The sequence below is a fragment of the Amborella trichopoda genome, chromosome 10 (genome assembly GCF_054954075.1).
Source record: "Amborella trichopoda isolate Santa Cruz 75 chromosome 10, AtrichopodaSantaCruz75HAP2 v2.0, whole genome shotgun sequence".
Lineage (NCBI taxonomy): Eukaryota > Viridiplantae > Streptophyta > Magnoliopsida > Amborellales > Amborellaceae > Amborella > Amborella trichopoda.
Window position 1 is genome coordinate 38,667,322 of NC_142345.1, and position 27,482 is coordinate 38,694,803.

Consider the following 27,482-nt stretch of genomic DNA (forward strand, 5'->3'; position numbering starts at 1 on the left):
CAGAAAAGATATGCGACAATGTTGAATAGATAACTATCTCACTTGCAAACATATATGGGAGGATGTAGGCCTGCAGCCTAAGCCTAAGGTAGCCCTAGGCTAGCCTAGTCTCTATAGGACCGGCCCATCTAGACTGACGGGACAAAAAAGCCCTTGCCCTATCAATGTTAGGATGGGCAGGGCAGATGAAATATAAATAAATCAAGAGCAAATTAAATATAACATAATCGCGGCCTAGGCCTAGCCTTCAAGCATGGTCCAGATCCTAGATTTTTAGTGTTTGGCCGACCATGCCAGGTTGGGCCACCTAGCCCATTGACAACCCTAACTCTATATCTCTCGAGTGGTATTCAGATGGTATTAGATGTTTTCGGTCCGTGGAACTCCAGAATCGACACGATTCTCCCAATTTTATATTTTTTGAAAAAAAGATTATTAATCGTAGCTCGACCCGACTTGGGAATCACCAAAAAAAATTTGAAATGATCCAATTTTCAAACAAATGATAAAGATAATATTTTCCCAACGATTCCTTTTTTCTTAACTTTTGCTTTTGATTTGGTGTTTTGGGAGCGGATGTTGTCAGCTGCCGATACAAAAGGGTTCCACGAAAAAAAGTAATGGATGGGTTCATCGGAAAAGTTGTGGAAGAAAGTGATTTAAATCAAGAGATCAAGGAATTCAATGAAATTAGGAACTTACTAATATTATAATGAGAGGTATATACTCTTTTTAGTTGCCATTTTAAATTATGTAGGACTTTCGTAGAATATCAAGTGGAATTTTGGGAAAATTTGAATTAATATCTCAGTCATATAACAAGGCTAATTATCAAAATAATTTTTTTTTTCCAAACAATTTGAAACATATCCAAATTTTTTAAAATTTATGTCCATACCCACTTAGACTATGATTTATATTTTTTCCCCATAGAGCCATTTATAGTGCTATTATAATCGTGATGTTCCAATTGATGGCCATGGCACCACCGCACTATTAGTGTCGTGATTACTCATCACAAACCATAGATGACCAATGACAAGGCTATTAATGTATAATTTTTAATGTACTATCATTAAGATAAATTTTTTTTAAGAAAACAAATCAGCATAATCAACATATAGATAATTAATTACTAGTTTACAATATTTATGTTATTTATATATAATGATAATATGTTAATGTACTATTTCTTATATCTAAGTGATCCATCTTAATAAAAAGCATCATATATTAATGCAGTAAATATGATGATTGTAAAAAAAAAAAAAAAAGATAGATATGATGATTGTAAAAAAAAAAAGAAAAGATAGTCAATATGATAACTAAAAAAGTTATATTAGAGAGAGAGAACGCTAATAGCGGGTTGCTAGGGAGAGAGAGGGAGACGCGAATTGGGCGGTGTAAGGGAAAGAGGAAGACAATAGCTAGCTGTGTATCTACAACAATTTTGAAAAATAGTGGGGAATGGATAATCTACTCTCTTTTGTTTTGACAAATGGATTGGAGATGATTGGTTGAGATGCATTTTCCCTGAAGTTTTCTCAAAAGCTTTAAACCCACTACCATCTTTCAAGGAGGTTAGTAGGGGTGTTTATACTAATATTGTTTGGTCCATTCCTTGTAGGTACATGAGAGGTACATACGGATTTATTGAGGAGTATCATATATTGTTATAATTATTGAATGATACATATTTGACTCTAAATATGGATGATAGCTTTATTTGGGATCTTACCATTTTGAAAGATTTTTCAGTTAAATCAACCTACAATATATTATTTTATGAACGTTGAAGAGACTTAGATGTTGGTTTATTCAAGATTAAGAAACCGCATGTGCCTCTTAAAGTACAACTATTCTTATGGATCATGTGTCAAGATAAATTGACAATTGTTGACAACTTGAGAAAGTAGGGGTCTATTATCACCAATGTATGTATCCTATGCAAAGCCACTTATGAAACTTCATAGCATCTTTTCCTCTTATGCCTCTTTGTTGCATATTTTTAGGATTGGACTCCGTAGTGCCTCAATATGTCATTACCTTTGCCCCAAAATGTCAGAGCTATTCTTAACCAATGGATCACACTAGATATTTCAAAGATGGGAACTATTCTTTGGAGATCTATTTTGGTTAGCCTTCTTTGGAATTTGTGGAAAGAAATAAATAAAATAGTATTTGATAGTATAAGTATAGATCTGTCTACATTAAAATTGAATATTTTGGCAGTTGCAACTGATTGGTTCCTTGCACATAAGGATAATGGATTTATTCCTAAAAGTCTTATCATTAGCTATCCCTGGCAGTGGCGACTATGGGTATTACCACCAACACTCATATAATGAGGTTGTTTGGATACCACAACCAGTGAATTTCTTCAAACTTAATTTTGATGGAAGTTCACTTGGCAATCGATGACCAGCTGGCTATGGTAGACTCATCAGAAATAATTTGGGCCACATTATATTTTCTTACTCGGATCCTTGTGGTATCACAATAGCAATTAAGGCGGAAACACGAGGTTTATTAGAAGGTTTGAAATTGCTATGCATTTTGGAAGGGGGCAGGATTATAGAATGAGATTCGACAAATGTCATTGCTTGGAGTAAGAGAAATGCCCATATTCCTGGGAGATTAAGGATTATTTTTCATCAAATTTGGGATATTTTATCAACCTTTATGGCAATAGTCCAACATTGTTATAAAGAGGAGAATGAAGTTGCCAATGTTCTTGTCAAAGGAGGAGTCCTTACTCCCTCTCTGTTGGTTACTTCATTTCTGTGATCTTGTATCTTTGCTTAAACATGTTGTATTTTACATATGAATTAATGATAAGTCATACGTTAATATTAAAAAAAAAAAGAAGAGGAAGATAATAGCTAGCATGAATATTCGACGATGGTAGTAAATGGGACTCTGTCCCGCATCAAAGAATCTACTTAACCAGTGCGTTAAATGGAGTGTTGTGCGTGCGTGTATTGAACAGTGGGCTTGTGTCCATTATTTTTAAAGAAATTTCAAGAGTACCCTAGTGAAATGGTGATGTGTCCAGTTCTCTTATAAGACACACCTGACGCTTGCCATGTCATGACATTAGCATTCAAGTCCGTACGGGAAAATCGTCGAATCATGATTTTTGCTTAGATCTAAACCCGGAAAGGTTGAGCCGATACCCGATTCCAGATTATGTCACCAATTTTTCAAACATTGGTTTTAGCAATTCAAGGATAATAAAATATCGGCAAACCAAAGCATTGGTTATTTCAAAAAAATATTAGCAAGCCAAAACATCGGTTATTTCAAAAAGTTGGAGGAGACAATCGGATAAAAAATATGTTTTCAAACATTGGTTTTAGCAAGTCGGGGATAATAAAATATAGGCAAACCAAAACATTAGTTATTTCAAAGAAATATCGACAAACTAAAACATCAGTTATTTCAAAAAGTCGGCAGAAAAAATCAGATAAAAAATACGAATCAAGTCGGGGGATAATAAAATATCGGCAAACCAAAACATCGGTTATTTCAAAAAGTCGGATGGACCAAAACATCAGTTATTTCAAAAAAATATCGGCAAACCAATACATTGGTTATTTCAAAAAGTCAGAGGAAAAAATCAAATAAAAAATATGGATCGCCAAAAAATAAGGTAAGCTATAGAATCGTCAATATTTCGAATTTGGTTAAAAAAAAAGTAATGAAAAAATAAAATATATAAAGATGATAAATTATAGGATTATGATTTGCAGCTATTGTATATATTAAGACCACTAAACAATAATTTTATAGCCTAGCAGTGTCATTAGAATAATACTTAATAATACTAAACATAAGCACTAATTAGTAAATAACAATAATTGTATACCAAGGTATAGGATTATTTCTCACAAAAAATAAAAAAACGCCCTAAATATAGGATTGCAACTAGCTAAAAAAAAACGTAAAGAAAATATGTAAAATAGTGCTAAAAAATACTATGTTGTATACATCAATAAAATATAAAAAATAAAAAATAAAAAATAAAATTAATCAAACTTCTTTATGCATAAAAAAAATAAACAAAATGCTCAAAAACATTTGAATCTCGCACTGAATAGCTACCTAAATCCTTAGTATAATTGAATCTCTCCTACTCTTTACAAGGATGCTATGGGTTTAAAGAAGAAAATAAAAGATTTTCTATTAGGTTGTTGTTCTTCTAATTTTACCTATTATTTTAAGATATACGATTGTTTTAACCACTTTTTTTAAGAATATATTGCTTGCATTTTATATATATATTTTTAAAGATAACTCATTGGTGACATTTTTTATGGAATTTTTTGTTAAATCAAGAATCTTAATTTACTCCCACTGTTAATGTATTTATCTTTAAATCAAAATTCAATAATATTATGTTAATGAAAAAATAAAGTTATAGGGAAGAATTTTATTGAAAAAGATAAAATACGGATTTAAATCGTTCCATTAACAAGTATTGATTTTTTGAAGAAGTTTGAAAAAATCAGAGTTATAAATGTATTTAAAAAAACATAGACTTTTTGAAAAAAAATCTATTTTAAATCGGAGACTTGCAAACTATGATTTTGAGGAAGCTTTGAAATATAATAAAGAAAGTGTGAGGATGCTTGTGCATGAGTATAGTAAGCACAATATTATAGTTGATATTTTATTATTATTTTAATTGATGGAAAAATGGTTTAAGAAATAGAGGATAAAGGTTCTAACACATTCCATATGATGATAGCCTATCTATGGAATTGAGGGCTCATATCTCTCACCCCGCAACCTCACAAAAATAGACAAGCCATGAAAAACCTCAAGAAGCCCTAAAACCCCTTGAAGCACTATAAAAGGGGTGGCCCATACCCACATTGTCTACACACCATATTTCTTGTCTCTCTCACACACATAAGCTCACATAGGGGCACGCCACTCATAGAAACTCTCTCTTAATATAAACTCTCTCTCTTATACTAAGAAAAAAAGGGCATGCCGCATTCATAGTAGCTTGATGTCTCTCTTCCATCTTGTTGTGATATGGCTAAATGGTTTAGGGTGAAGTAAGATGTTATCTCTCTCAATTAGGTTATAAAGGGGTTCAACTTAAGTCTGAGATTTTGGTTGAAAAGAAGTTATTGTTCCATTAGAGGGTTTGACTTAAACTTGCTTTCACAATATTAAAATTGAAGGTTGACTATTGATTCTGCACCATCGAAAGGTGGTTACTCGGTGTGAGGTGTAAGAAGCCGATTGAGACACTCTCTTTATTGTTTCGTGCCATATTTACTTCTTGTGTCTTTTATTATTCCCAAGCATAGTTTGTGTCTTTCTTTGGTTATTAAAAGAAAAATTTAGAGTGCTAGCAAATTTTGAGATCGTATATTTATTTCTTTTATTTAGTTTGAAGTTGATTTATTATAAAATGACTACTTGTGCTCTTAGATTGAGTAGGGAGTAAATAAAAAGTATGCTCCCCAAGAGCACAAAATCCTTTTTCTCTTTTTCTAATATAATGAAGGATACTACTTGCATGGCATCATTTAAAGGGAAATTGTACAAAGAAAAATTTAATAAAAAAGTTGACAACCACTATCCACCGTATATATAAAAGGGAAAGATTTCTATACTTCGCCTAGAATATAGAAGATCCATGCTTCTCATACCATCCAACCATTCAATTTTGATCAAGAGAGCCACTCACTATTTGATCTTAGATCCAACGTGTCAAAGTATTTTATTTTTAGTTTTTTTTTATACAAAATTGCATGAATATGAAATTTGGTACGTGCCATCTTCTCATTGGGATGCACCTATAAAAAATATTGAAAATAAATTTTTTATAAAATATAATGATCAAAATACCCCTTAAAAATTTCAAGGGTATTTTGATCATTTTATTTTATTGGAAATATTTTTTTTTATATTTTTCGCTAGTGCGAGTTTAATAGAGGACTGGACGTCCAAAATTTGGTGTCAAAATAGTTTTTTTAAAAAAAAATATTAAAATAATGTAGAGGCATGACATTGTGATTGGGGCAATCTTAGCCCTTCATTCAAAATGAAAGGTTGGATAAGGAGAAGCATATAAATTTTATGCTGTAGGAGAAGCATAGAAAGGTTGCCCATATGTAAATGAGGCAGCTTGGTGTGTGTCTTTGACCGCCTCAATGTGAGGCAACTTCTTTTAGACTCTATAAAATAAAATGATACCCATACAATATCCAACGGTTTGGGGTGTTTGTGATCGTTCAAGACAATGATCTCAAAAAAACCCAATACCACAATTGTTGGCTTCATTTGGGAATACATTTTTGTGCATGGTTTTTCTTAATAAAATAAATAAGTATAAAAAAGAAAAAAAAAAGACACTCTTCTTCGTGAATACATTTTTGTGCATGTCGCAACCAATGTTTCAAAAACCGGACAAACGGCGCAAATTGGCCTTTTGAAAACTTGGTAAGAGTCAACCAACAAGCAATTTGACAATCAAACCGATTATCCATTGAGAGAATCAATCCAAAAAAATAAAATAAAAATTTAAAATAAAAAAATAAAATGGAAGCGAACCCGACGATTCAACCAATCTGGATCACCTTGGTCTCTAATGTACTCACCCAATTCTTTGATGGAACTGGGATAGTCTATCAAAATCATACCAATTTTCAGCTCTGATTAGGAACCATGTCAATTCCAACAAATTTCCTCTCCAGATTGACAATTCCCAATTTGAATCGGCAAATTTGCTCAACTGAATATGTTCAATCATACAAAATGTGTAATTATAAAAAAAATGCAAAATGCAAAATGCAAAATGTACAATTCTATTTGAAAAGGGGTCCCTTTTCCCCTTGGCCTTTTGCTGGCTTTTTTTCTTTTCAGCATCATGGATCTAGCGCCAATCCATTAGCTTCATCACTGAACACCTATCCAAGATCAAACAAGTTACTACTCATCGCTTGGTGACTATTTTATTTATGAAAAATTGTTTCATGTGGGGTTGAATTGCATTTTTATAATATGCGGTCTAGAGGTATAAAGCAGGTGGTCCATCTAAAAATAAGTGTAACTAACCGTCCAAATTTATTTTTAATATAATTATTATATATATATATATATTCACGATCTCCATGTTAGAAATTATATATTTTCAAAAAATTAGGATCAAATTATATTTAAAAATTATAGTTATTGCCAAGCCCGCATTTCTACAATATGCGGTCTGGCAGCATAGAAACTATGTCCTTTATTTATTGATTTAAACTATAATATTTTTTGTTGTCAAAAGACCCTTTTCTGTTTTAATATTTATTTAAAAATGTTTTCCCAAGAAAAAAATACGAAAGTTGTCAATCGAGTCGGGTGGACCCAATAGCATGCTAATCATATCCACGACTACCCACCAAAAAGAGAAAAATTACAAAATTTATGGAAACTAAAAATTGAAGTCAACCGAGGCCTTTTTTAGTTGTAAATGAAAATGAAAATTAATTCAAATGTAGATGGTCATATGCTTTATTTTCACAAATTGCATTCAATTAATATGTGGTTGAGGGTTGTTGGCCTGCCATTTTTGCCTAGTGGTTAGCTCTCACTCAAAACCCATTTAAAATTCACTTAAAAATTAAAATTCATTGAAACTCAAGTAATACTCGATGAAACTTTGCAAAGTTTTCTTGTGAAGTTTTTCTATTTTCTAAAGAAACAGTAAGCAATTATTCTCCTTCTCTCATGATGTCAACCTATTTCTATATATATATATATTTTCTTTCGAATAAACGTCATCCAGTCATAAAGAAACACGCATATAATATCAACTATTTTAACTCATGATTATGATGATTATGTGTCCCCTAATGAGATTTTGGAAATGAACTACAAAAATGGGTGAGATATTAAATACTTCATCCCTTTAGTGCTTTTTATAAATTTCCCTTAAATAAATTTTCAAGGAGTCATGTTTGTCTCTATATTATATCTCAAATTTTTAAAGAACCATAGTTGCTTTTGTTTTTTTTAAAAAATCATGTTTTCCATATTTTGTCATATTCCATGTCCTTTTTTTTTTCTTTTTTTTTAATGATGGATTTAGTATGTTTCTCTATACTTCCCTTTTATTTTTTGTCAATAATCTATTTCATACGATTTTGTAATACAATGTTGTAAAATAAAGCGACTTGGAAAACTTATTTTCTTTCACAAACAATGATGCCCTAAATTAACATGCACCCACTTTTTCTTTCACATAAATTGAGTCTAATCTCAAGAAAGGGGCAGGTCGTGGTAGTAGCACCTCCCTACCTTAGTTACTATGTTGTGGTTTCCAATTCTGTTGATACTACCTACTGGAACCTTAAAAAAAAGCTAACTCCCTAACCTAAACAAGTAGGAGCTTGTCGTCACCACTGAATTACCAAAAAAAAAAGAGGAAAGATTATCTTTCTCTTACACAAAATGGGTCTCTAACCTACTATGCACCCTGTTTTCATTTCATGCAAAATGAGGCTCTAGGCTAATATGCACCTTGCTTGAAAGCGAGTAGAGAATAAGAGCTTGTTTGAAATTCAAGGGGGAAGGCGAAAGAGATAGCAAGTTGCTCCCTGAGCTTTTGTATTTCTTGTTCAATGTGAAACACAAAAAAACGAGCAAGAGATCAAATTCTTCAAGTTGAACAAGAAATATAAAACATCATTGAGCAAGAGATTATGTTCAACAATCAAATTGAACAAGAAATACAAGTGGCACATAAAATGATATAAGATCACTTAAGTTGAGATCCGAGAGGAGAGATTGGTGGAAGAAGTGATTGAGGATAGATTAGTGTTCGCAAACTCAGTCGGTCCAACTTGGAACCAGCCGGTCAAATCGGAACTGGGCACTAGCCGATCCGGTTTTGGCCAATTTTGGTGGTCCGGTCGAGTATTTAAAAAAAAAAATCATTTTTTTTTTATTTTTATAAAATCTCAAAAAACAAGTGATTTGTTTGTAATGTGTTTTTGATTTTTTTTATTTTTATCATTTTGGCAAAGATTAAAAAATGTTTTAGCCAGGAATAACATTTTCTCATCTCTTTTGAAATTTTTTAAAGAAACCTTTGGTCACAAATCGATTTTTTAAAATCTATTTTTTCACTACTTTTCAACTTCATTTGGATGTGCTTTATTTAATCATACTTTAAATATATATTTTTGGAATTTGTTTGTATTTTTTATTTTTCTTTAACAATTGTTGAATGCCCGGGACTTGCCCGGTTAGGCCGGTTGAACCAGTCAGTTTATCGGTTACTCGGACCCAACCCTTGGCCAGTTTCCGAAGGCGGTTCGATATTTTGAACACTCGGATAGACAAATTAATGACACGATTGATGAAGAAATGGAGGCAAACCCTTGAAAATGGAGAACTGAGCTTTAGTAAGACTTGCTTCAATCTGATAAATGCTTGATCAGGTTTGTCTTCAATTCTCTTTTTGCACTTCCATTTGTTGATTCATAATATATTTGCATATTTTTCAGGGGTTCTAAGTGCATTTTTTAGCTTCTCTCTCAACCTTGCATAACCCAAATTTGGCATCTCTCTCTCTGATTTAAATAATCTATAATCTATAGTGGATGATGTATAAGGTTCGAGATTTAAGTAATCTATAATGGATGATGTATAAGGTTAGTTGTGTACATATTAATCTACATTATCCATTGCAATTCCCAGCTACGTCTATGAGGCAACAATAATAACAATTATGCTATTATTTCCGAGGAAGTTTTGTTATTTCCATTTGAGAATAAAAATAATGGTTCTATCTTACATAAAAAATCACTTTCGATTTGGAGAGAAAAGGGAGTAAAAAAAAAGACTAAAATCTTGATCCTAGAAGTTCATGTTTGCAAAATAGATTATTCTAATAGTTGCATTAAATTATATTTTTGGGAAATCTATATCCTGCGAAATAGATTTATGCTGTTTGGATCCCTTGAAATACATTGTCTGGGAAAATCTATTTATTGCGAAATATATTTCTTTTGAAAAGTAATTTATTGAAAAAAGATTTATGTTGTTTGGATAGCATATGGATGCAACTTGGAAGATATATTCCAACTTTTAGATCATGTAGAAGAAACATTTCTCTAATGAATTCCTAACATTATTTTTGCTTGTAATTGTCCTCAAACGTACTTATTAGGATAAATTTATCATACTACATCATAACATTGCAATATCTTTTTTTCTTTCTTTCTTTTCTTTTTTTTTTTTTTTTTTTTTTTTTTTAACTTTTTATCAATTTCTTTTGGCTGTATTGTTATTATATTATTAAATTTTAAATGAAATTTTTTTGTATCTATACGATATTATTAAACCAGAGTTAAGAGGTGGAGAAGTGTTACAAAAATAAGAAAGTGCCCTAATTCTATAGAGATTATAGGATACATTATCCTCTTTAAGTGAAGACAGAGATAGAGTATGAAACTAATTTTACAGAAGGCCATATCATGAGACCTCGAGTTTGGTGGGGTTTCAATTGGGGTTTTCTTAGGAGAAATGTGGCTAGGCCTTGCAGCCATAATTACGATCACTTATTTGATGATGTAAGTGATGATATTCCCTTCCTTTTTAGGTATGCAATTATGTGGATTTTATGGATCTTTTAGGTTTTGGAATGCGATAGTTGTGCTTATTCGAATTGTGTATTATTGGGGTTTTTTTTTTTTTTTTGTTGGTTTTCTATAATTTTTACTTTGCCTTCTCCTGGTTGTAGTTTTTGTTACTAAATAATGTGGATGCTCTCATATTTGGTGATGCAATTCTTATTATTTCATGGTTCACATTGGAATTCACACGACATGCATTTTTTTTTTTTATTACCATTTTTCGCTCAAGAGAGATCGATTGCTTAAAAATGCTTATTTTTATATGAAGTGGTTTCTTTCATTTTTTTTATTTTATTTTTTATAACTCAATATAATTGTAGACAAAATTTGGTGTGTACACATGTCTTAGATTTTTACCAAACCTTCATAAGCACTTTTAATTATCACCATATTTAAATGTTAAATTAAAAAAATAAAAACTATGTTATCTTGACTACAAATACATGCAAGGTTAATTCTTTACATTTGAAGTATAAGATAATAGTTTATGAGTGAAATTTCTTTTTCTTTTTTTCAAAATAACTGTTTAAATATTTTAAAATTTATGTGCCTCTTGGTATGTATTTTCAGTATATTTTTTGAACTCTCTAATTATAAATTTAAACTAGGAATTTTTATGAAACGTTTTCTATTTTTACATTTTAATATTTTTAATTTCATCGATGACTCGTTAATATGGTTCTCAATGAATTTTGAAATGTAAAATTTTCTTTTCATAGTAAAATTTTTGTGCATTGAGTTTCTGACCACTTTCACAAGTTTGTATAATGCACTCCTAAATGCTTCACAAAAGCTATAACTAATGGGCATCCATATTTATTATTTTTACAAATATCTAAATAAATGTACATTTTTAAAGAACTCTTATTTTTTTTAATATCTAATGATAAATGCTTTAAAATATCATGTATTATATGAAATTTTAATTTTTTTATTTTTAATTACAAAATTCGAGTGCTTTGAGAAAGCCATCTTTTTCTTTTCCAATATTAGTATTTTTCTGTATATTTCTATTTTTTCTCATCTCTTTTATATTTTTACGTACAACGCATGTGATCCTACTAGTTGTTATTATATTAATGACTTTTTTAATGCATTGTTACCCAAATATTTTTCATTGTTGATAGGTCACTTCACACCAATGTTCTTAAGATTAGATGGCACAAAAGCATCCAAAAACCAAAAATAAAATATATGCCAAAGGCCAAAATAATTTGTATTTAATTGGGATTAAAAAATTCATATCATCATGAAACACTATGTAATGAGATCAAGGTCAAAAAAGAATATGCAGAGATTTACATACATCAATACTACCACAAATCCATCTTGATTTTTACTATATGATAATAATGAATATATTAGCATAAGCATATGGATATCAACTAGAATAGCTCATGTAGCAAAAACACATTTGGTCTTAGGTCCGTCAAACCAAAAAACACAATCCACACCAGAGAGAGAGAGTCTATGGTATGAGAGAGAGAGGGGGGAAAGAGAGTCCATAGTATAAGTACATTGTTTCAAATATGCATGATTAAAACCACCAAAATTTTAACTACTTTCATCAAACATAAATTTGACAAAGAGAGCTTGGTCGGCCGGAGACAATTTCAAGAAATGCACACTGACATTGATGTTGTCTGGGAGCTCCTTGTATGCTCGCAAAAAGAGCTTCTGATCGAGGCCTTCAATCTGAGAAAGAGCATCCAAGACAGCCTACATATGTGTTGGATCCCTCCCCAACTGAGTTGCTCCCCTAATAGATGTTAAAGCCTCGGCAATTGAGTCATCTGTGTCAAACAAAGTTTTTTTTTTTTTTTTTTTGATGTTTTAGAAGATGATTGTCTAGCAACGGTTGTAGTATACCTTCCGGTTGTTCTAGACTGTGTAGGTGTCGCCGATACTTCCACATCTTCTTCTACATCGACGTCCAAATCCACAGTCTCTTGTGTCACCCTGACCCTCTTTATTGGCTTCCTCATTATTTTCTTCTAGCATGACCGTCGTCCTGGCCTCGGCCCCTTCGGCCACATCATTGCTAACAATTATGCTTATCTCCGTCCAATATTTATAGGCTTTGTCTTGAAATAGTCCTGCATCGTGATGTCTCTGCAAGAGTACTATGCACAAATCGAAGAGACCCAGCATGGTACATCAAATGACAAAATAGAAAACTAAGAAGATATATATACCTTGCATTTATCATCCCAAACTGCATTGTTAGCAACAAACATTTGCTTTACCTCATCCCATCCTTTACCACTTTCATTTTTTAAATCACACACTGTCTTTTAGTGTCCCTTCATTGTTCTCAATTTGTTTTTGAAAGCATCCTTTTTTAGGGGGCATTCCAATTTTGGCAAAAAAAAAAAATCCTCTATCTTAAGCCATTGCGCATTCTTGAAATCCTTTTCTGCTTTTTTACATAAGAGAACTTGCTCAATAAGCAATTTTAACATGGTAGCTTCCATCACGGATGTTCATTTTACTTTCTTCCATGTACCTTTTGGTTGCCTTGCATTATCCATATCTAATAGATTGAGCTTGACATTTAATTAGCTAAACATATGAGGGGATTGTCATATATGTCATGTATTGCACCAAAGAGAGAGATATACCTAAAAGAAACAACAAAACATTTACGAGCATGTGAGGAACATATGGAAAAGAAAAGTAAAGAAACATGTTAATTGGTCATTGTCTTGTTTTTTTCTTTCTAAAACAATATTAGGTCATGCCATACATCTACTTCTCTTCTCAAGAAAGTCAAAACCTAAATGTAAAGCATCCAAATTTTGGCCCAAGATCTTGTAAAACCAAAAAGCTATATAGGAAATCACGCTAATGGATATAATTACAAAGTCATGCACCGTAAAAGAATGATCAAGTACTAGGTTCATAAAATAAAATATTAACAACCGACAATAATCAATATAATACTTAAAAGCACATTTTTTTTTTTTTTGTGGATATATGGATCGCAAATCAAAATGAAAACTCCATAATTTAACATATTACCCAAATATAGCCAGATCTATGAGTCAAAGATTTCAACTCACGTTTGTATTCCTTAATTAAATCAGATACAATAATCTCACTCTTATCGCAATTAATGAAAACGAGCGTCAAAATTGCCCTCATACTATGAAAAGAGAATAATCATACAAAAAAGAGACAGAAAGGATGGATGGCATGATATGAGAGAGATAGAGAGAGAAGAGAGGGAGAATATCAATAAGACTCCGCAATTCAGCAGCAATAGAGACTTCCGCTGCTAAACACAATGCACAAATTACTATTTATCTCAAACAACTTGATTATGGAATGATGAACACTAAGAATTACAATAAGTTACATTAATATCATAGTTTGGTTTTGGATTAATAAACGCTAAGACTTACGATTAGATACATAATTTCTCCACATTTTCATTGCAATGTCATCATGATATTTAGACCAATCATCTTTCCCCCTTTGCCTTCACCCAAACACATCAAATCCTGGAACATTTGGATTGTAATCATCAAGTGGATCATGATTCCTGATCTCATCAGGAATTTTTACGTTGTCAACACCATCCTCACCCATGATGAAATTGTATAGGATGCAACACGCTATTACTATCTTGACTTATTTCTTGATTGGGTTGTATAAGGATAGAGAAACGTGCTTTCAAAACTATGAATGCATGCTCTATGACATTTCTCAATGATGAATATCGTTTTTTGAACAACTCTTTATAGTCTTTTGGCCGACTCCTACCGGTTAAAGTGTCGGCTAATAGTCTCCTAAGAATGACCAAATTTGTGGCTAATCTTTTTTATTCTTCATATTGTGGTTTAGAATGTGCAGGAATATCACTAAAACTCTGTTTGGGTACCTGTATTTCTTTTACGGAAAAATAAAATTATGAGGAAATATGTCATTTCTAGTGTTTGAGTACCTACGCAGTGGGCAAGAAATGAAACACATTACCTAACATTTCCTCCAAAATCATGAAAGCGATTATCCACCCCAATAGCTAAAAAATGCATTACGAAAAAACGATGGGTAACATCAAAGCCCCTCTAATAGACCTGCTAGAAAATATTAAGTACACTCCATAAATTTGAGGTCCACATCATGCCATCTTCCATCTCTCTCTCGCTGAAAAACTCTGCTCATTGTGCCTGCAATAATATGGCTTCGCACTACATCCCTCAACTTCGCACCTCGGTGGTTGCCCATTTTGGCTTGAAACCCTAGTTTTTCAACTCGAACTACTCGGATTTTCATTTTCTGGTGGTTTCTTAGTCAGATTTCTAGAATCCACATATTCAAAGTAGATCCTAGCCCATTGAAGGTCTCGCTCTCCATTTCTTTGTCTCTCTAAAACTATCGCTCTCTCTCTCTAGCTTGGAGACTGGTTATGTTGATGCATCTGTCTTTCCAATCGTAATTGCTCAAAATTTACAACCTTTATTGATATCATCGCTTGTTTTTAGGGGGACAATAAATAAAGCAAGGAAATCATGCCTAAAATCATACATTTTTTCAAGGAAAAATATGAAATTTGTGGGGGCTAAGGGATTAGCACTGCTGGTGGAGGTGGTATTACAGTCATTGGCGAGGTAGCACTGGAGGAGAGAGAAGAGGTGCAGGTGGTGGGAGTGGGGGAGGAGAGAGAACATGCACTAGGGGAGGGGTGGGGTGGTAGGTCACGCAGTGGTGGACAACGGAGAATAGGACTTGGCGGTGGAAATATTGGAAGTAGAGGAGGAGAGAGAAGAGGTACAGGCGGTGGAAGTATTGGGAATGGGAATATGTGATTCTTTGAATAAAGTTTAGTGTAGTAATAGTAGGGTGGGAATTTTATTGGGTTATTATGGGTTTGCATTTTAATGTTTTTTTTTTTTATGTAAATTCAAACTTGTCGGGTAACTGTTATCGGATAAAATTAAACCAGATGCTACCTTCACATATTAGAAAACAAAGTAGTTTTAATTGATATTTTATACTAAAAAGGAAAAAAATATTGAAAACCACATTACTACATATAAAGTTAACACAATATTTCCTAATCAAAATGTCCGTAATGTATTTTCCAGATTTTTTCGGGCATAGACAAACAATAGTAATGTATTTCCCAAGTTGAATCTAGATACTACCCAAACAACAACAATATATTTGCAGATAATGTATTACGTCAATAATCTATTATATTAGTAATATATTTTCCAGGTACCCAAACACCTCCTAATTGTTTATCCAGACACCGCTTGTATCACCTAAGTACCCTTTTTCTCTCTAAGAATATTACTTGACTCATTCGAACCTGATTGTGACAATCTACATCATTAGTCTTGACAATCGTAGGATGGTAATTTGTACTCAATTATCCATGTTTCCTTTCAAAAGCTCATTGGCACACCGCTAAAACATAGCGGTGGCGCCAAGAGAAGCTGCAAATGTAACCAAAAACCACCTTCTCTTGAAACTTTTCAAAATGTTCCTGCCTTCTATTGGACAAGTTGATTTTTTCCAAAAAAAAAATGGACGACTTAAGATTGCAACTTCACTACTGTGGGAGCATAGAACATAACAATCATTAAGAAAATAAATACCCATAAAGCATTTACAAGAAGTTAGTAATTTGTGATGGATAACCATTTGCTTTTGTTTTAATAAACCCAAGAAAGAAACAAAAGAATGAAAACGTAATGTCCAGAAGATTCAGAACATGCCCCTAAACAGGAAGTTTTATGATGAATAAGCTATTTCCATGACAAAGTAGAGCAGATTCAGCATGAGACACCAAATTCTAGGAATACAATGGAGGCATATCTACACAATGGCCCTTTGGGGACTGCCAAAAGTTGTGCTAGAAATCACAGTTGTCCACTGGAACAAGACAAAAGGCCAAGTGTAGTTAGATTTTCATATAAAATAGGAAAATGATCTTGTGTTTTTTTAGTACAACCAGTTGTTGTGTACATCTTAAATCTTCTCTCATCTAAAAAAAAAAAAAACTACCATTAACTTTTACTTATTTCTAACTAATATTCTATTTTACTATTTTGTTATTCCTCTTTCTCATCGAAACAATTCATTCTCTCTCCACAAATTATTTTTCCCTGCTTTTTCTCTACTTTTCTCTCTATCATCTTCCTCTTCCCCACCAACCGATTATTCTCTTTCTTTCCTTTTTCTCACTTCACGGCTTCAATAACCACACCATTGATTCATCAAACTTTCTGTGAACAACTCAGATCAACGGCTTTTGTTTCTTTATGACACTACATCTTTACCTGGTTGAAGAGATCTCTATACCCAGCTCCTTCCTCTATCTCTTGTATCTTATTATGTTGAGGATTGGCTCAAAACCTAACTCTCTCTCTTTCTCTCTAAAAAATTTGATGGTTAAGTCTTAGTTCAAATAGGTAAAATAGGTTTAATCCTTTTGCTTTTTTCATGTCATTGGTGGATCCCTCCACCCTTGTCTCACTTTAAGGGATATGACTTTCTCACTCTAATGGAGATGACAACCATTGTTGTCTTCTCCTGGAAATAAATCTCAATATGAACTATGAAATTATGAAAGAGAAAAAATGTATTGAAATTCATGGGGGGAGTTTTTTCTGTTCTTCAACAAGAACTGTGAAATTGTACAAGAAAAAAAACATAAACTGAAAGTTATGGGTTTTTGTTGCTCGAGAGAGAAAAAGAGAGATGTAGTTCATGGGCTTTGCTCTTAGAGAGAGATGAAACTCATGAATAGTGTTTTTGTTGCTGTTGGAGAGAAAGGGGGGAGAGAGATTTCATGGGTTGTCAGAGAGAGAGAGAGAAGCTCGTAAAGATAGTGGTTTGTGCCAATGGAGCATGCGCACATAGAGAGAGAGAGAGAGAGCCCAGTACGGTTAAACAAGACTAAAATAATATTTAATGTAGGAAAGGCTCCAAGCACTCCGAGATAAGGGAAAGTTGCCTCGACCACAAAGAAGATCTATCCTTCCCTTACCATCTAGCCGTCCATTTTTTATCAAGAGACCCATTCGTCGTTTGATTTTAGATCCGATGTCTTCAAGTATTTTATGTTTAGTTTTTTTAATACAATTTTTTTGAATATGAAATTTGGCATGTGCCATCTTCTCATTGGGGCGCACCTATGAAAAATATTAACAATAATTTTTCGATAAAAAATAATGACCAAAATACTTCTTGAATTTTCATGGTATTTTGGTCATTTTATTTTATTGAAAATATTTTTTTTTATATTTTTCGTTAGTGTGAGTTTAATAGAGGAATAGATGCCCAAAATTTGACGTCAAAACATTTTATATAAAAAATAATTAAAAATAAAACAATGTAGAGATGTGGCATTGTGATTGGGCAATCTTAGCCCTCCATTAAAAAATGGACGGTTGGATAAGAGGGAGGATAGAACTTCTATATTGTAGAAAGAACATAGAAAGCTTTCCCCCGGTTTAATATACATGATCATTCTCCTATAAAATATTTCATTACTTACTGATGACTATAGCTTAGACCGAAAAGATGTACAACATTTGGATATTAAATATCATTCCAATAAAAAAATGAAAACAACATTTTAAAGCTAGCCTTAGAAATAAGCTCTACACATTCTTGATAAAAAACTAGTTGGATTACTTATGTTGCACGTAGAATAGAATGATCATTAATCATATAAATATATAACGTTAACGTGCATCTCTACGTTGATCTTTGTTCAAAGAACTCTAACGAATTGAATGCTTTCTAGGGCTACGTCATGGTTATTACAAATTTGCAATATGCATTGAACATTATTTCAGTAAATCATACAACGAATAAGATATGAGTGGTTTCTAGAGTTATGATCTATTTCCTATTACGTAATGTCATTACATATTTTGAACATTTGCCGAATGTATACGACAATATGACCTGTCTCGAGGTCTAACATATTTTGCCAGGTATTTACATGATATAAATATAGTTATTAGAATAGTGATTTTATACATTAAGATAATATTTTAACATTTGTTGACAACAAAGAAAAACATTTATAATCGTAGATAAATATTGCAATACATAACAGTGAATATATGTTATTTGATTTGATTTTATGGAGGTATAACATGCATGACGATAATAAAATAATAATAATAATATTTATTTATAAGGTGTACTACATAAAAACGAACATATATTATTTGATTTCATGAACATATGTTATTGAGAATAAAGAAGATGTATGCAGCAAAGAGGGACATTCTCTTTTAGGCATGTATGGAAAGTGTGGATGCATTGAGAAAGGAATGCTAGTTTTTTATGATATGCCTGAGAGGAGTTTGGTGGGTTGGGTTTTGAGGATGCATGCATATGGGGTGGTTAAGAGAGTGGATGTCTATCACATCGATTTATGCTCATATGGGTGCTTTAGAGTTAGGATGATGGGTACATTTTTTAATGGGTGAGCATGGAATAGCATTCTCTTGGGCACGTCATCTTAGAGACATATTCGAAGTGTGGGAGATTAGAGCTAGCTTTAATGGTCTTCTAAGAGATGCATGAGAGATGAAGAAATTAAGGATTGAAGCCCAATTGGGTGATATTTATGGGTGTCCTTGGTGCTTGTGGCCATGTTGGTTTGGTCGATAAAGAGCTCCATTGTTTTGACCTAATGGGTTCTCAATATCAATTGGAAGTACCAAACAAACAGCTGTCAAACATGACCATTTCAATAATAAATGAAAAGTCCTTTTAGGGTCTTCAAACTTCTATAACATCAAAACCCCTAACTAATGAGAGAGATTGAGCGTGAGAGTGGGGAGTGCATGCATTGAGAGAGGTTATAGAGAGTGAGAATAGTTATAATGCTTGGATGGAGAATCTTTTTGGATATGAAAACAATCTTTTATATATATATATATAAAACAATGGATATGCATTGTTAGCCCATAGGCAAATAGGTACAGTATCAGCTAATGGGCCAGATTGGATCTGGGTCCAATCTAATGGTCGCGATCTCGTTTTGTATTTGAATTTTTATTTTTTTTCTACAAATTAAAATCACTTGAAATTTTGAATGTCTATTATTTAAAAATAAGATAATTTAATAAAAATATAAAAAACAATACACAAAAGATAAATTGATCAAATACCCCCAACAAGAAAAAGCGCACATGTTAACATTCTCCTAAATAAAATTCAAAAAAATTCAAGAAAAGTTGTGGTTGAAATATCCAATATTAGAAGATGAAGGAATGATGGAAAAATGGACATGCTTTGGGGTGCGAGCTGATGCACCAATTCAACTGGATGTCCTTTTAAAATCCGCTCAAAGATACACTTTAGGCTTCAAATTTTACTTTTGACAGATACAACATAAAATCTAGGAAGAAATATTTTTTAATTTTTTTTGGAAACATTAAAGAAGAAAGAATCTTGAACGCAACTTTCTTTCATGCTTAAAAACTTTACTGCTATAATTTGATGCTCTAGAGAGTCGGATTTTATCTCTTTTCCCTTACTTTAGGATACACTGCTATAGGATTATAAAATTATGAGTCATACTTTATTTCATTACTGTTAATGAAAACGGATAGGGGCCTTCTTCCCCATTGATTTATCAAAAAAATGACTATTGAACCCTAAAAATAGATTATTAAAATTTTATTTGGGCCATTAATTTTAATTATTTACGGATTGTTGGACTTGCAGTATTACTCGAACTACACAATCATGGATCCGAAATGGACGTGCATTAAGAGTGACTTAGTATGTGTTTAAGATCGGGAAGGATGGATAAGTTTGGCATTAAATCGATTGATCCCCACCACCTGACTTAATAGTTGCATAGCCGCGGACTCCCCACTCCCACCGCCACCGGATTCCGATCCCACTAGTCGATCGATCACTCTTAACGTATGTGATTATGTAGTTCGAGTAATACTTATAATATTACTCGAACTATATAATCATGGATCCAAATGGGACATGCATTAAGAGTGACATAGTATGTGTTTTAAATCTTGAATCCATCTCCAATATAGACTTTTGGAAGGAGACTGCATTTGAATAAAACATTGTTTAAACTTCTTAAAAATAGTATTCAATAATGAGAAATTTTTTGAGAAAGGTACTTAAAAAATTTACAGGTCGAATTGAACTTCTTTTTGGACGGCTCATTTTAATTACCTGTACCTCGTAGATCATTAGATATGCACAAATATTTGATCCGCAAAATATGGTTAAAGCGAAAATGAATCTAGATTAACCTAAGATGTTGTTTAAATCTTAAATCCATTCCTAAAATAGATAATTCGATGACGAATTAAACTTCACTCAACATTGTTTCGAAAGAAATGAACCTAGTGAATATTAAATGTGAGGGTGAGTAATTGATTGTGTACAAAAAAAATCAAAATAAAATTGGTCGAACCGTGACATTCGTACAATTGTTTGATTTTATATCTCATCACTAAAGATTTTGTACTATATAGTAATTCCTCTTTTTTTTTTTTTTTTTTCTTTAATTCTAAAGAAGCCTATTATTCTTAAAATATTTGTCCTTCTAAAGGAGTAATAAAAAGGGTATGCTGGTCAATTGAAAACACTCTAGGCCTTTTGTAACCGTCCCGTCCTTGTATAAATTCTCACGTATCGAAACCCGTGCATTTTCTGGTCGTCGTCTTCTCCCCGCCAGAAGCTGCAAAATCCTTTCTCGAAAACCCTAGCTTTCCCCCTCCTGTTTCCCTCTTTCTGCCCTCGCCATTTCTCGACCTTCCCCTCTAGTTCACGGCCATGGCTCGCTCTAGTTTCTTCCCCTTGCCCTAGAACAAGAGAACCGCTTCTTGCCCTTCACAATCGGTTATATCTCCTGTTAATACCAAAGCCATTAGCTCTGCAACTCCTTGTTTCCTCAGAACGAGATAATCCACTTATTGAGCCTGAAGATCATCGAAAGACGCGTTCTTTCCTCTAGCGATGGCTCCTTGTTGCCCGGGAACCAGAGAAACCACTCCATTGTCGCAACAATCACCTAAAAATGTGGTTTATACCCTTGAGAATCACCTGAGTCCCCTATATGCCCACAAGCTTTGAGCTCTGCAACTCCTCCTCGCCCTAAAGCCACAATACTCGCTCCATTCCGATCACTAGCGCAACTAAAACCACCTTGTACCCTTAACAAATACCGAAATTCCCATATTGTCCTAACCACCATGAGCTCTGCAACTCCCTCTTTTGGCAAAAAAGTATAGAAAAACCATGGATGAGGGCTCAGAGAAGAAGGAAATGGGCCCTAGAAGTGGCATATCTCTTCTCTTTATTGACCTCAATGAGATCCCAACCAGTAGTGGTAGTAACAGTGGGCTTGAGCCCACTTCCCCCGAGACCTATGAGCTTGTGTGCCAGATCCACAAGCCCAGGATTGAACCCGTGCGTGGTCCTGCAGAGTCACCTGGTGAAACCGGGGTCGGTTTGTGTCCTATTTGCGGGAGGTTGGAGTCCAGGGGTGGAACAGTAATTTGTGACGCTTGTGAGAGTGGCTTCCATTTGGGGTGCGTCAAGCTTAGGGTTAGGAGTGCTTCCTTGCTCGAAGATTGGATTTGTCCTAATTGCCTGGGCTGTGGGGCCCGAAGCCGTCGATGGGCACTTGGGTGGCAGAGGGAGCCTGCGAGGATGATTGATATGAATGCTCCCCCGCCCAATGAGAGTGAGGGCGAGTTTGAGGACATTGATGGGGTTTCGAGGTGTGCTCCCTATCTCCCTCTTTTTCGCCTTCATTTTTATCTGAATTTTTTTGATGGGTGGTCAAATTATGATCCAATGGAGTAGGGAAGATGATGGGTGGTTGAATTATGGTCCAATGGAGTAGGGAAGATTCTGTCTGTCTCTCTGTCTCTTTCTGTCCCACATTATGTTCAAATTTTTTTTCTTCGATGAGTGTGCTTAATTCAATTGACTAGGGTGTATGCTCTTTCTATCTCTCTCTCCTGCTTTCTATTTGTTCTGAATTTTTTGATGGGAAAGTATGTTATGGTTCAGTGAAATAGGATGCATGCTTATATGGTACTTGTATGGTAGTATGAGGCTTCATAAACGGTGTGTTTTTCCTCATGAATGAATCTTGATTAAGTCGGGTGAGCCAAGTTGGGTGGGGCTCACTGGTACGTGGAGTGTCATGTACCATGTTCCATTAGACTATTCTACCTTTTTTTTGGCAGACAACAACTGAGCAGATATCAGGGGAAGTAGTTAGGGACATTATACAGAGTTTAATTGGGGTTTAGTGTGAAAACATTTATAGGGGAAGACTCTCATCTATAATAAGAGTATACATGAAACACTTTTCTGTTAACATGGGCATTTTGCTAGTGAATAGTTTGGAAAGTAGTTTTTGTTGAACTTATGGAGAGAATTTATTATCAGTCAATGTGATAACCAAATGCAAGATGCTTTTAAGAAAATTAATTGCATTATGGATATTTGCCCGACCTGAACGTTTGCATCTTTTACAAAGGATAAGCATGGAGATTCTGTGTTGTGTTCATGGCTTACCTAAGTCATGGACTCGGCGAACAAGTTGCCTTTGGGGGACATGTATGGGAAAGTTTTACAAAGGATAAGTATGGAGATTCTGTGTTGTGTCCATGGCTTACCTAAGTCATGGACTCGGCGAACAAGTTGCCTTTGGGGGACATGTATAGGAAATAAATTAACTTGCAGTTATTCTGGTTTAGTGATGTGACTATTCACTTGAATGCAGTTCAATTCCCTCTGCTATCTTATGAATCCTTGGTTTCATTGCAATCTTTATGACCCAAATGCTCATACTAGTGCATTTGAAATTTTGGCTCCGCCATTGTTTCGGAAACCATCTCCTGATTTTTCTTGTAGCAAAAATGAGAGATGTTCAGGGGAAATAAACATAGTTGCAATTTTTAAAATGTTGTGCATCTGGACTTTAAATTGAAACCATTCGAGTTTCAAGAAGCTTTAAAGTAAAGGGATTACTGCAGAAGAGAAATAATCTGTTCCATCTTTTCTGGACATTTGAAGACAGATGATAGATGCATAAGCTTTTGATATTCATGAGATTGACATACATCATTTAGGTACCGTACTAAGTTATATTAGGAGAGGACATGCAACATGCAACCTCATTATTCACATAGATGTCCTATATCTTTCATGTGAATGAGATACACCAGGTGCTTCTTGTGCACTGGTAATTTTTTTTATGACGAATCTATCATCCACAAACAAGAAACAATGCCTTAGAGTATTTTACAAGTAGCCAGTAGTCCATCAAACCTGTCAATAGCTCCAAGTGTTACAAGGTATCATTTTCCTTAAGCTAGCTATTGGTCGCTTCTTGCAGTCATAAAATGTCTCAGGTGGTAATGGAAGTTGTACTAGATGGTCTAAAACCAAGTGTCTTTGCTTAGAGAAAACGTTATTGAGATCCCTAGGAAGACGTATTTTTCATAGCTAGTTTTCACTGAATGTCACACAGAAGTGGCAATCAAGAGGGCATACTAACATTGTCTTGGCAGTTTACAATGACCTTCAGTTGATGAGATAGAAGACACTAAAGAGAACTTTAACCCAGAAGGGTCATGGAACATGCATTGTGGTAATTAATGCATTGGTGGACATGTTGATCATTGATGAAATCATGAAAATGCAGGGAACTCGGTGAGTATGGGGATTGAGTGAGGATATATTCTGTTCAATTTGCAGATTTGGAAGATTTGGAGATCCGTATCAGAAAAGGTTGGTGGGAAGTGTTGCTAAACGTGTAACTTGCATAAAGGACTGATGAAGCATGGATACAAAATGGATTTCCATTGTGGTGCTGAAACGGATACCTTTTTTTTTCCTTACATCAGAATTTTACCATCAGATTGCTGTATATGCAGCTGCTAATCCATTTGGCTCCTTCAAGGGAGCAGATTGACTTCATGCTGAAGCTTTTTGATTTTGCTAGGTTAGGGTAGGGCTATGCCAAAAGTTATTGCTTAACCATAATGGTTTTGGTTGAATGTTGAGGGGATCGATGGGTAGTGAAGTCCAATAGATTGATGAAGAAATTGGAGAATGTGTGAAGCTGAGATTGATGTTGAGGATAGTTGCTATCAAGAGGATTTGGTCAAGGGTTGTTATAGAATGAGGGGTGTAAAAATATCACTTTGTGAGGAGAATTGTCTTTTAGTACGAGCTTTCCATCGTTGACTTGCAAAGAAAAAAAATATAAGAATTATTTTTGTCAGTTTACTCCATGGTTCCAAAGTGTAGTGGACCAGCCCCAAACTTGCCCTAGTTGACCTGACTTACCATTTCGCCAAGTGGATTGCCCATTCACCTGGTTATGTAATACTTGGACAAAGGTTTCTGACTTTTCTCCCATAGTAAAAATAGAATCTTTGAATATGCTTACTGACTTAAAGCCAATGCTTAGGTGTTTTGTCCCTTATTTGTCCAATGCTACTGTTGGGCTTTTTTAATTTGGGAAACATTATCTTTCACTACTGTTTCTTGCTGGCATTAAATCATTATGATAATACCTGATATTTGATGTAATATATACTTGTGTGATTACGTGCGTTGCACATAGAGATGAAATAAGGAATCACGTAACTGATCGCAATAATATGAAATGGAGGGTACGTAGATATGCAATAATGTTTATGTAAGTAATTTTGTAAACATGCCACGTAAATAGTACTTTGATAGGCACTAAATAATCGCATGATTTTGCAATGGTAAAGTACAAAGATATGCACTTAGAATTAAAATAAATGAACATAAAACTGGCCTAAAATACCTTGTAGAATGTTCTTGGAGCTGAGGCCGGTTTGCCCCTCCATGAGTCAAAACTAGCCTAAAATGTTTTGTGTTTGCTTGAGCGGGGCATTTTCATCCAAAATAAGTGTAAAAGTTTGGCCCGGGCTGAATTAAAAAAACGAACACAATAGCTAAATTTATAGCATAAAAATAAAAATATTGGGACCCGTGTAAATTGTATACCATGTGCTACCCAAGTTTAGTTGGGAAACATGCAGGGCATTGTAGTGTAAAACCTTTTTAAAGTCTCAGTCAAGGGTTATTGTCACATGCGCCAGTGTTTTTATTTTTATTTTATTTTCTTTTCACTGAATGAGCTCTAACTTTACTGTCTTTCTAGCTCCCCCTGTATCACTTACCCTAGTACCAAATTACTTTCTCTTTCTCTCGATGCAAAACCTAGGTACGGGCATTTCAAAGTGGTGGAACTCTCAGCCCAACCCCCATTGCAAACTCCACTCTTTTTATACCCACTGTCAGTTGACAAACATGCCTTCTGTCTTCAAAAAGGACTCATCAAACTCTCGCTTTGTCTTTAATCCTCACCCCCAAAGTCCCCTAACCCATGTCTCAGTCTGAAACACCTTAGACTCTGACATTTTTAGGGTTGGCAACATTGGCAAGATCTCCTATCTCATCGGAAAGAGAGAGCCACCACCCATCTGATTAGACTCTATGGAAGTGCTCAAGCAAATAATTTCTTTTTTTTTTTTCCTCTCTCTACCCTCGTGAGGAGAGGGAGACAGCCATATCGTAGTCATGATAGAAACCCTTCCTCTTCTCTCTATACCACATTGAGAGAGAAGAAACACCCGGGACCCCACTATGAAAGATTCAGGGCTCTCTGCTCAGATGATGAGAGAGAAGAAACACGCTCCCAACCATAAGAAAAAAGCTTCTCTGTCATAAGAAATCGCAGAAAACCCAGTTGGATTTTACTTTGGATGATTTAGGTGATGGTGCACCTTGCAGTGATGAAAGTTGACAAATGCTTGGGGTGATTGATTATCTCGATATTTTGATGTGTAAACCAAACTACAATTGTATTGTAAATGGGATAGTTTTGAGAGATAGTGAGAAGAGATGGAACGCTTGGAATTAGGTTTGTAGATAAACACGTGCACCTAATTACAATAGTTTCCTGTTCAATTCTCCACACATTAGAGATAGAGAGGATGTCAAGTATCGCATGGAGAGTTTTCACACAATTCGGTGATTTAAGAGAGATTCAACACCTATCACATTGGGAAAATCTAAGATTATGATTCCTATTTTGGAATCAAAGCTTGTCTTCCTCTATCTTATCCCGTCCTAGTTTTATGTCAATCTCTCTCTTCTCTTTTAGGAAAAGATATGTACCCATTAATAGCACATGCTCTCTCCATTTCTGTCTCTCATATCATGTATTTCAATGTGTGTGTGTGTGTGTGTGTGTATATATATATATATATATATATATATATATAGGGCAATGATTTCATGCATTGTATCATAGTATAATGCAACAACACGTCTAGAAAACCATGTTTGTGGTATGTATGACCCAAAATTTAGCTCACACACTCTCTTCATCACAATAATCAATCCCAAAAAAAAAAAAGTTCTTCAATTTGAACTCTAAATATGGTCAAAATGAGTCCCCCTCCAAAAACGAATCTAGACCATTCATTTGGTGAATTTCAAGATCTTAAGCCTTTATAAACTCAAAATCATTTTTTTTCTTTTTTCACATTGTTCATCTAATGGTAATAAAGCCATCCAAAAAAATTAGAAATGAAAAAATTCTTCTAAGGCCTAGATCTAAGCATCTCACCAAAATGAACGGCCTATGTTAATCAGGCTGAAAAATACTTTCTAGGTTGTGTTTTCAAATTTTTCTTTTTGTGAATTGTGATTGTTCATTAGAATGAAAAGAGTGTATATGTCAAAATTTGGATCAAACAAATGGCCATAATATGGTTTTTGAAGGTTGTTGCGTCATATTACTATACAACTGTTGCA

General features: G+C 34.0%; 1 protein-coding gene across 2 annotated transcripts in view; it reads left to right on the forward strand.

The window, feature by feature from the left end:
• The first annotated feature begins 21,146 nt into the window (after positions 1-21,146).
• Positions 21,147-27,482, forward strand: part of MBD9 (methyl-CPG-binding domain 9) — a 31,452-nt gene continuing 25,116 nt past the window's right edge. For both annotated transcript variants that reach the window (XM_020667034.2, XM_020667033.2), the window contains exon 1: positions 21,147-22,384. In XM_020667034.2, the coding sequence (XP_020522693.2) occupies positions 21,900-22,384 (485 nt within the window). In that variant the 5' untranslated portion in view covers positions 21,147-21,899. The remainder of the gene's footprint in view (positions 22,385-27,482) is intronic.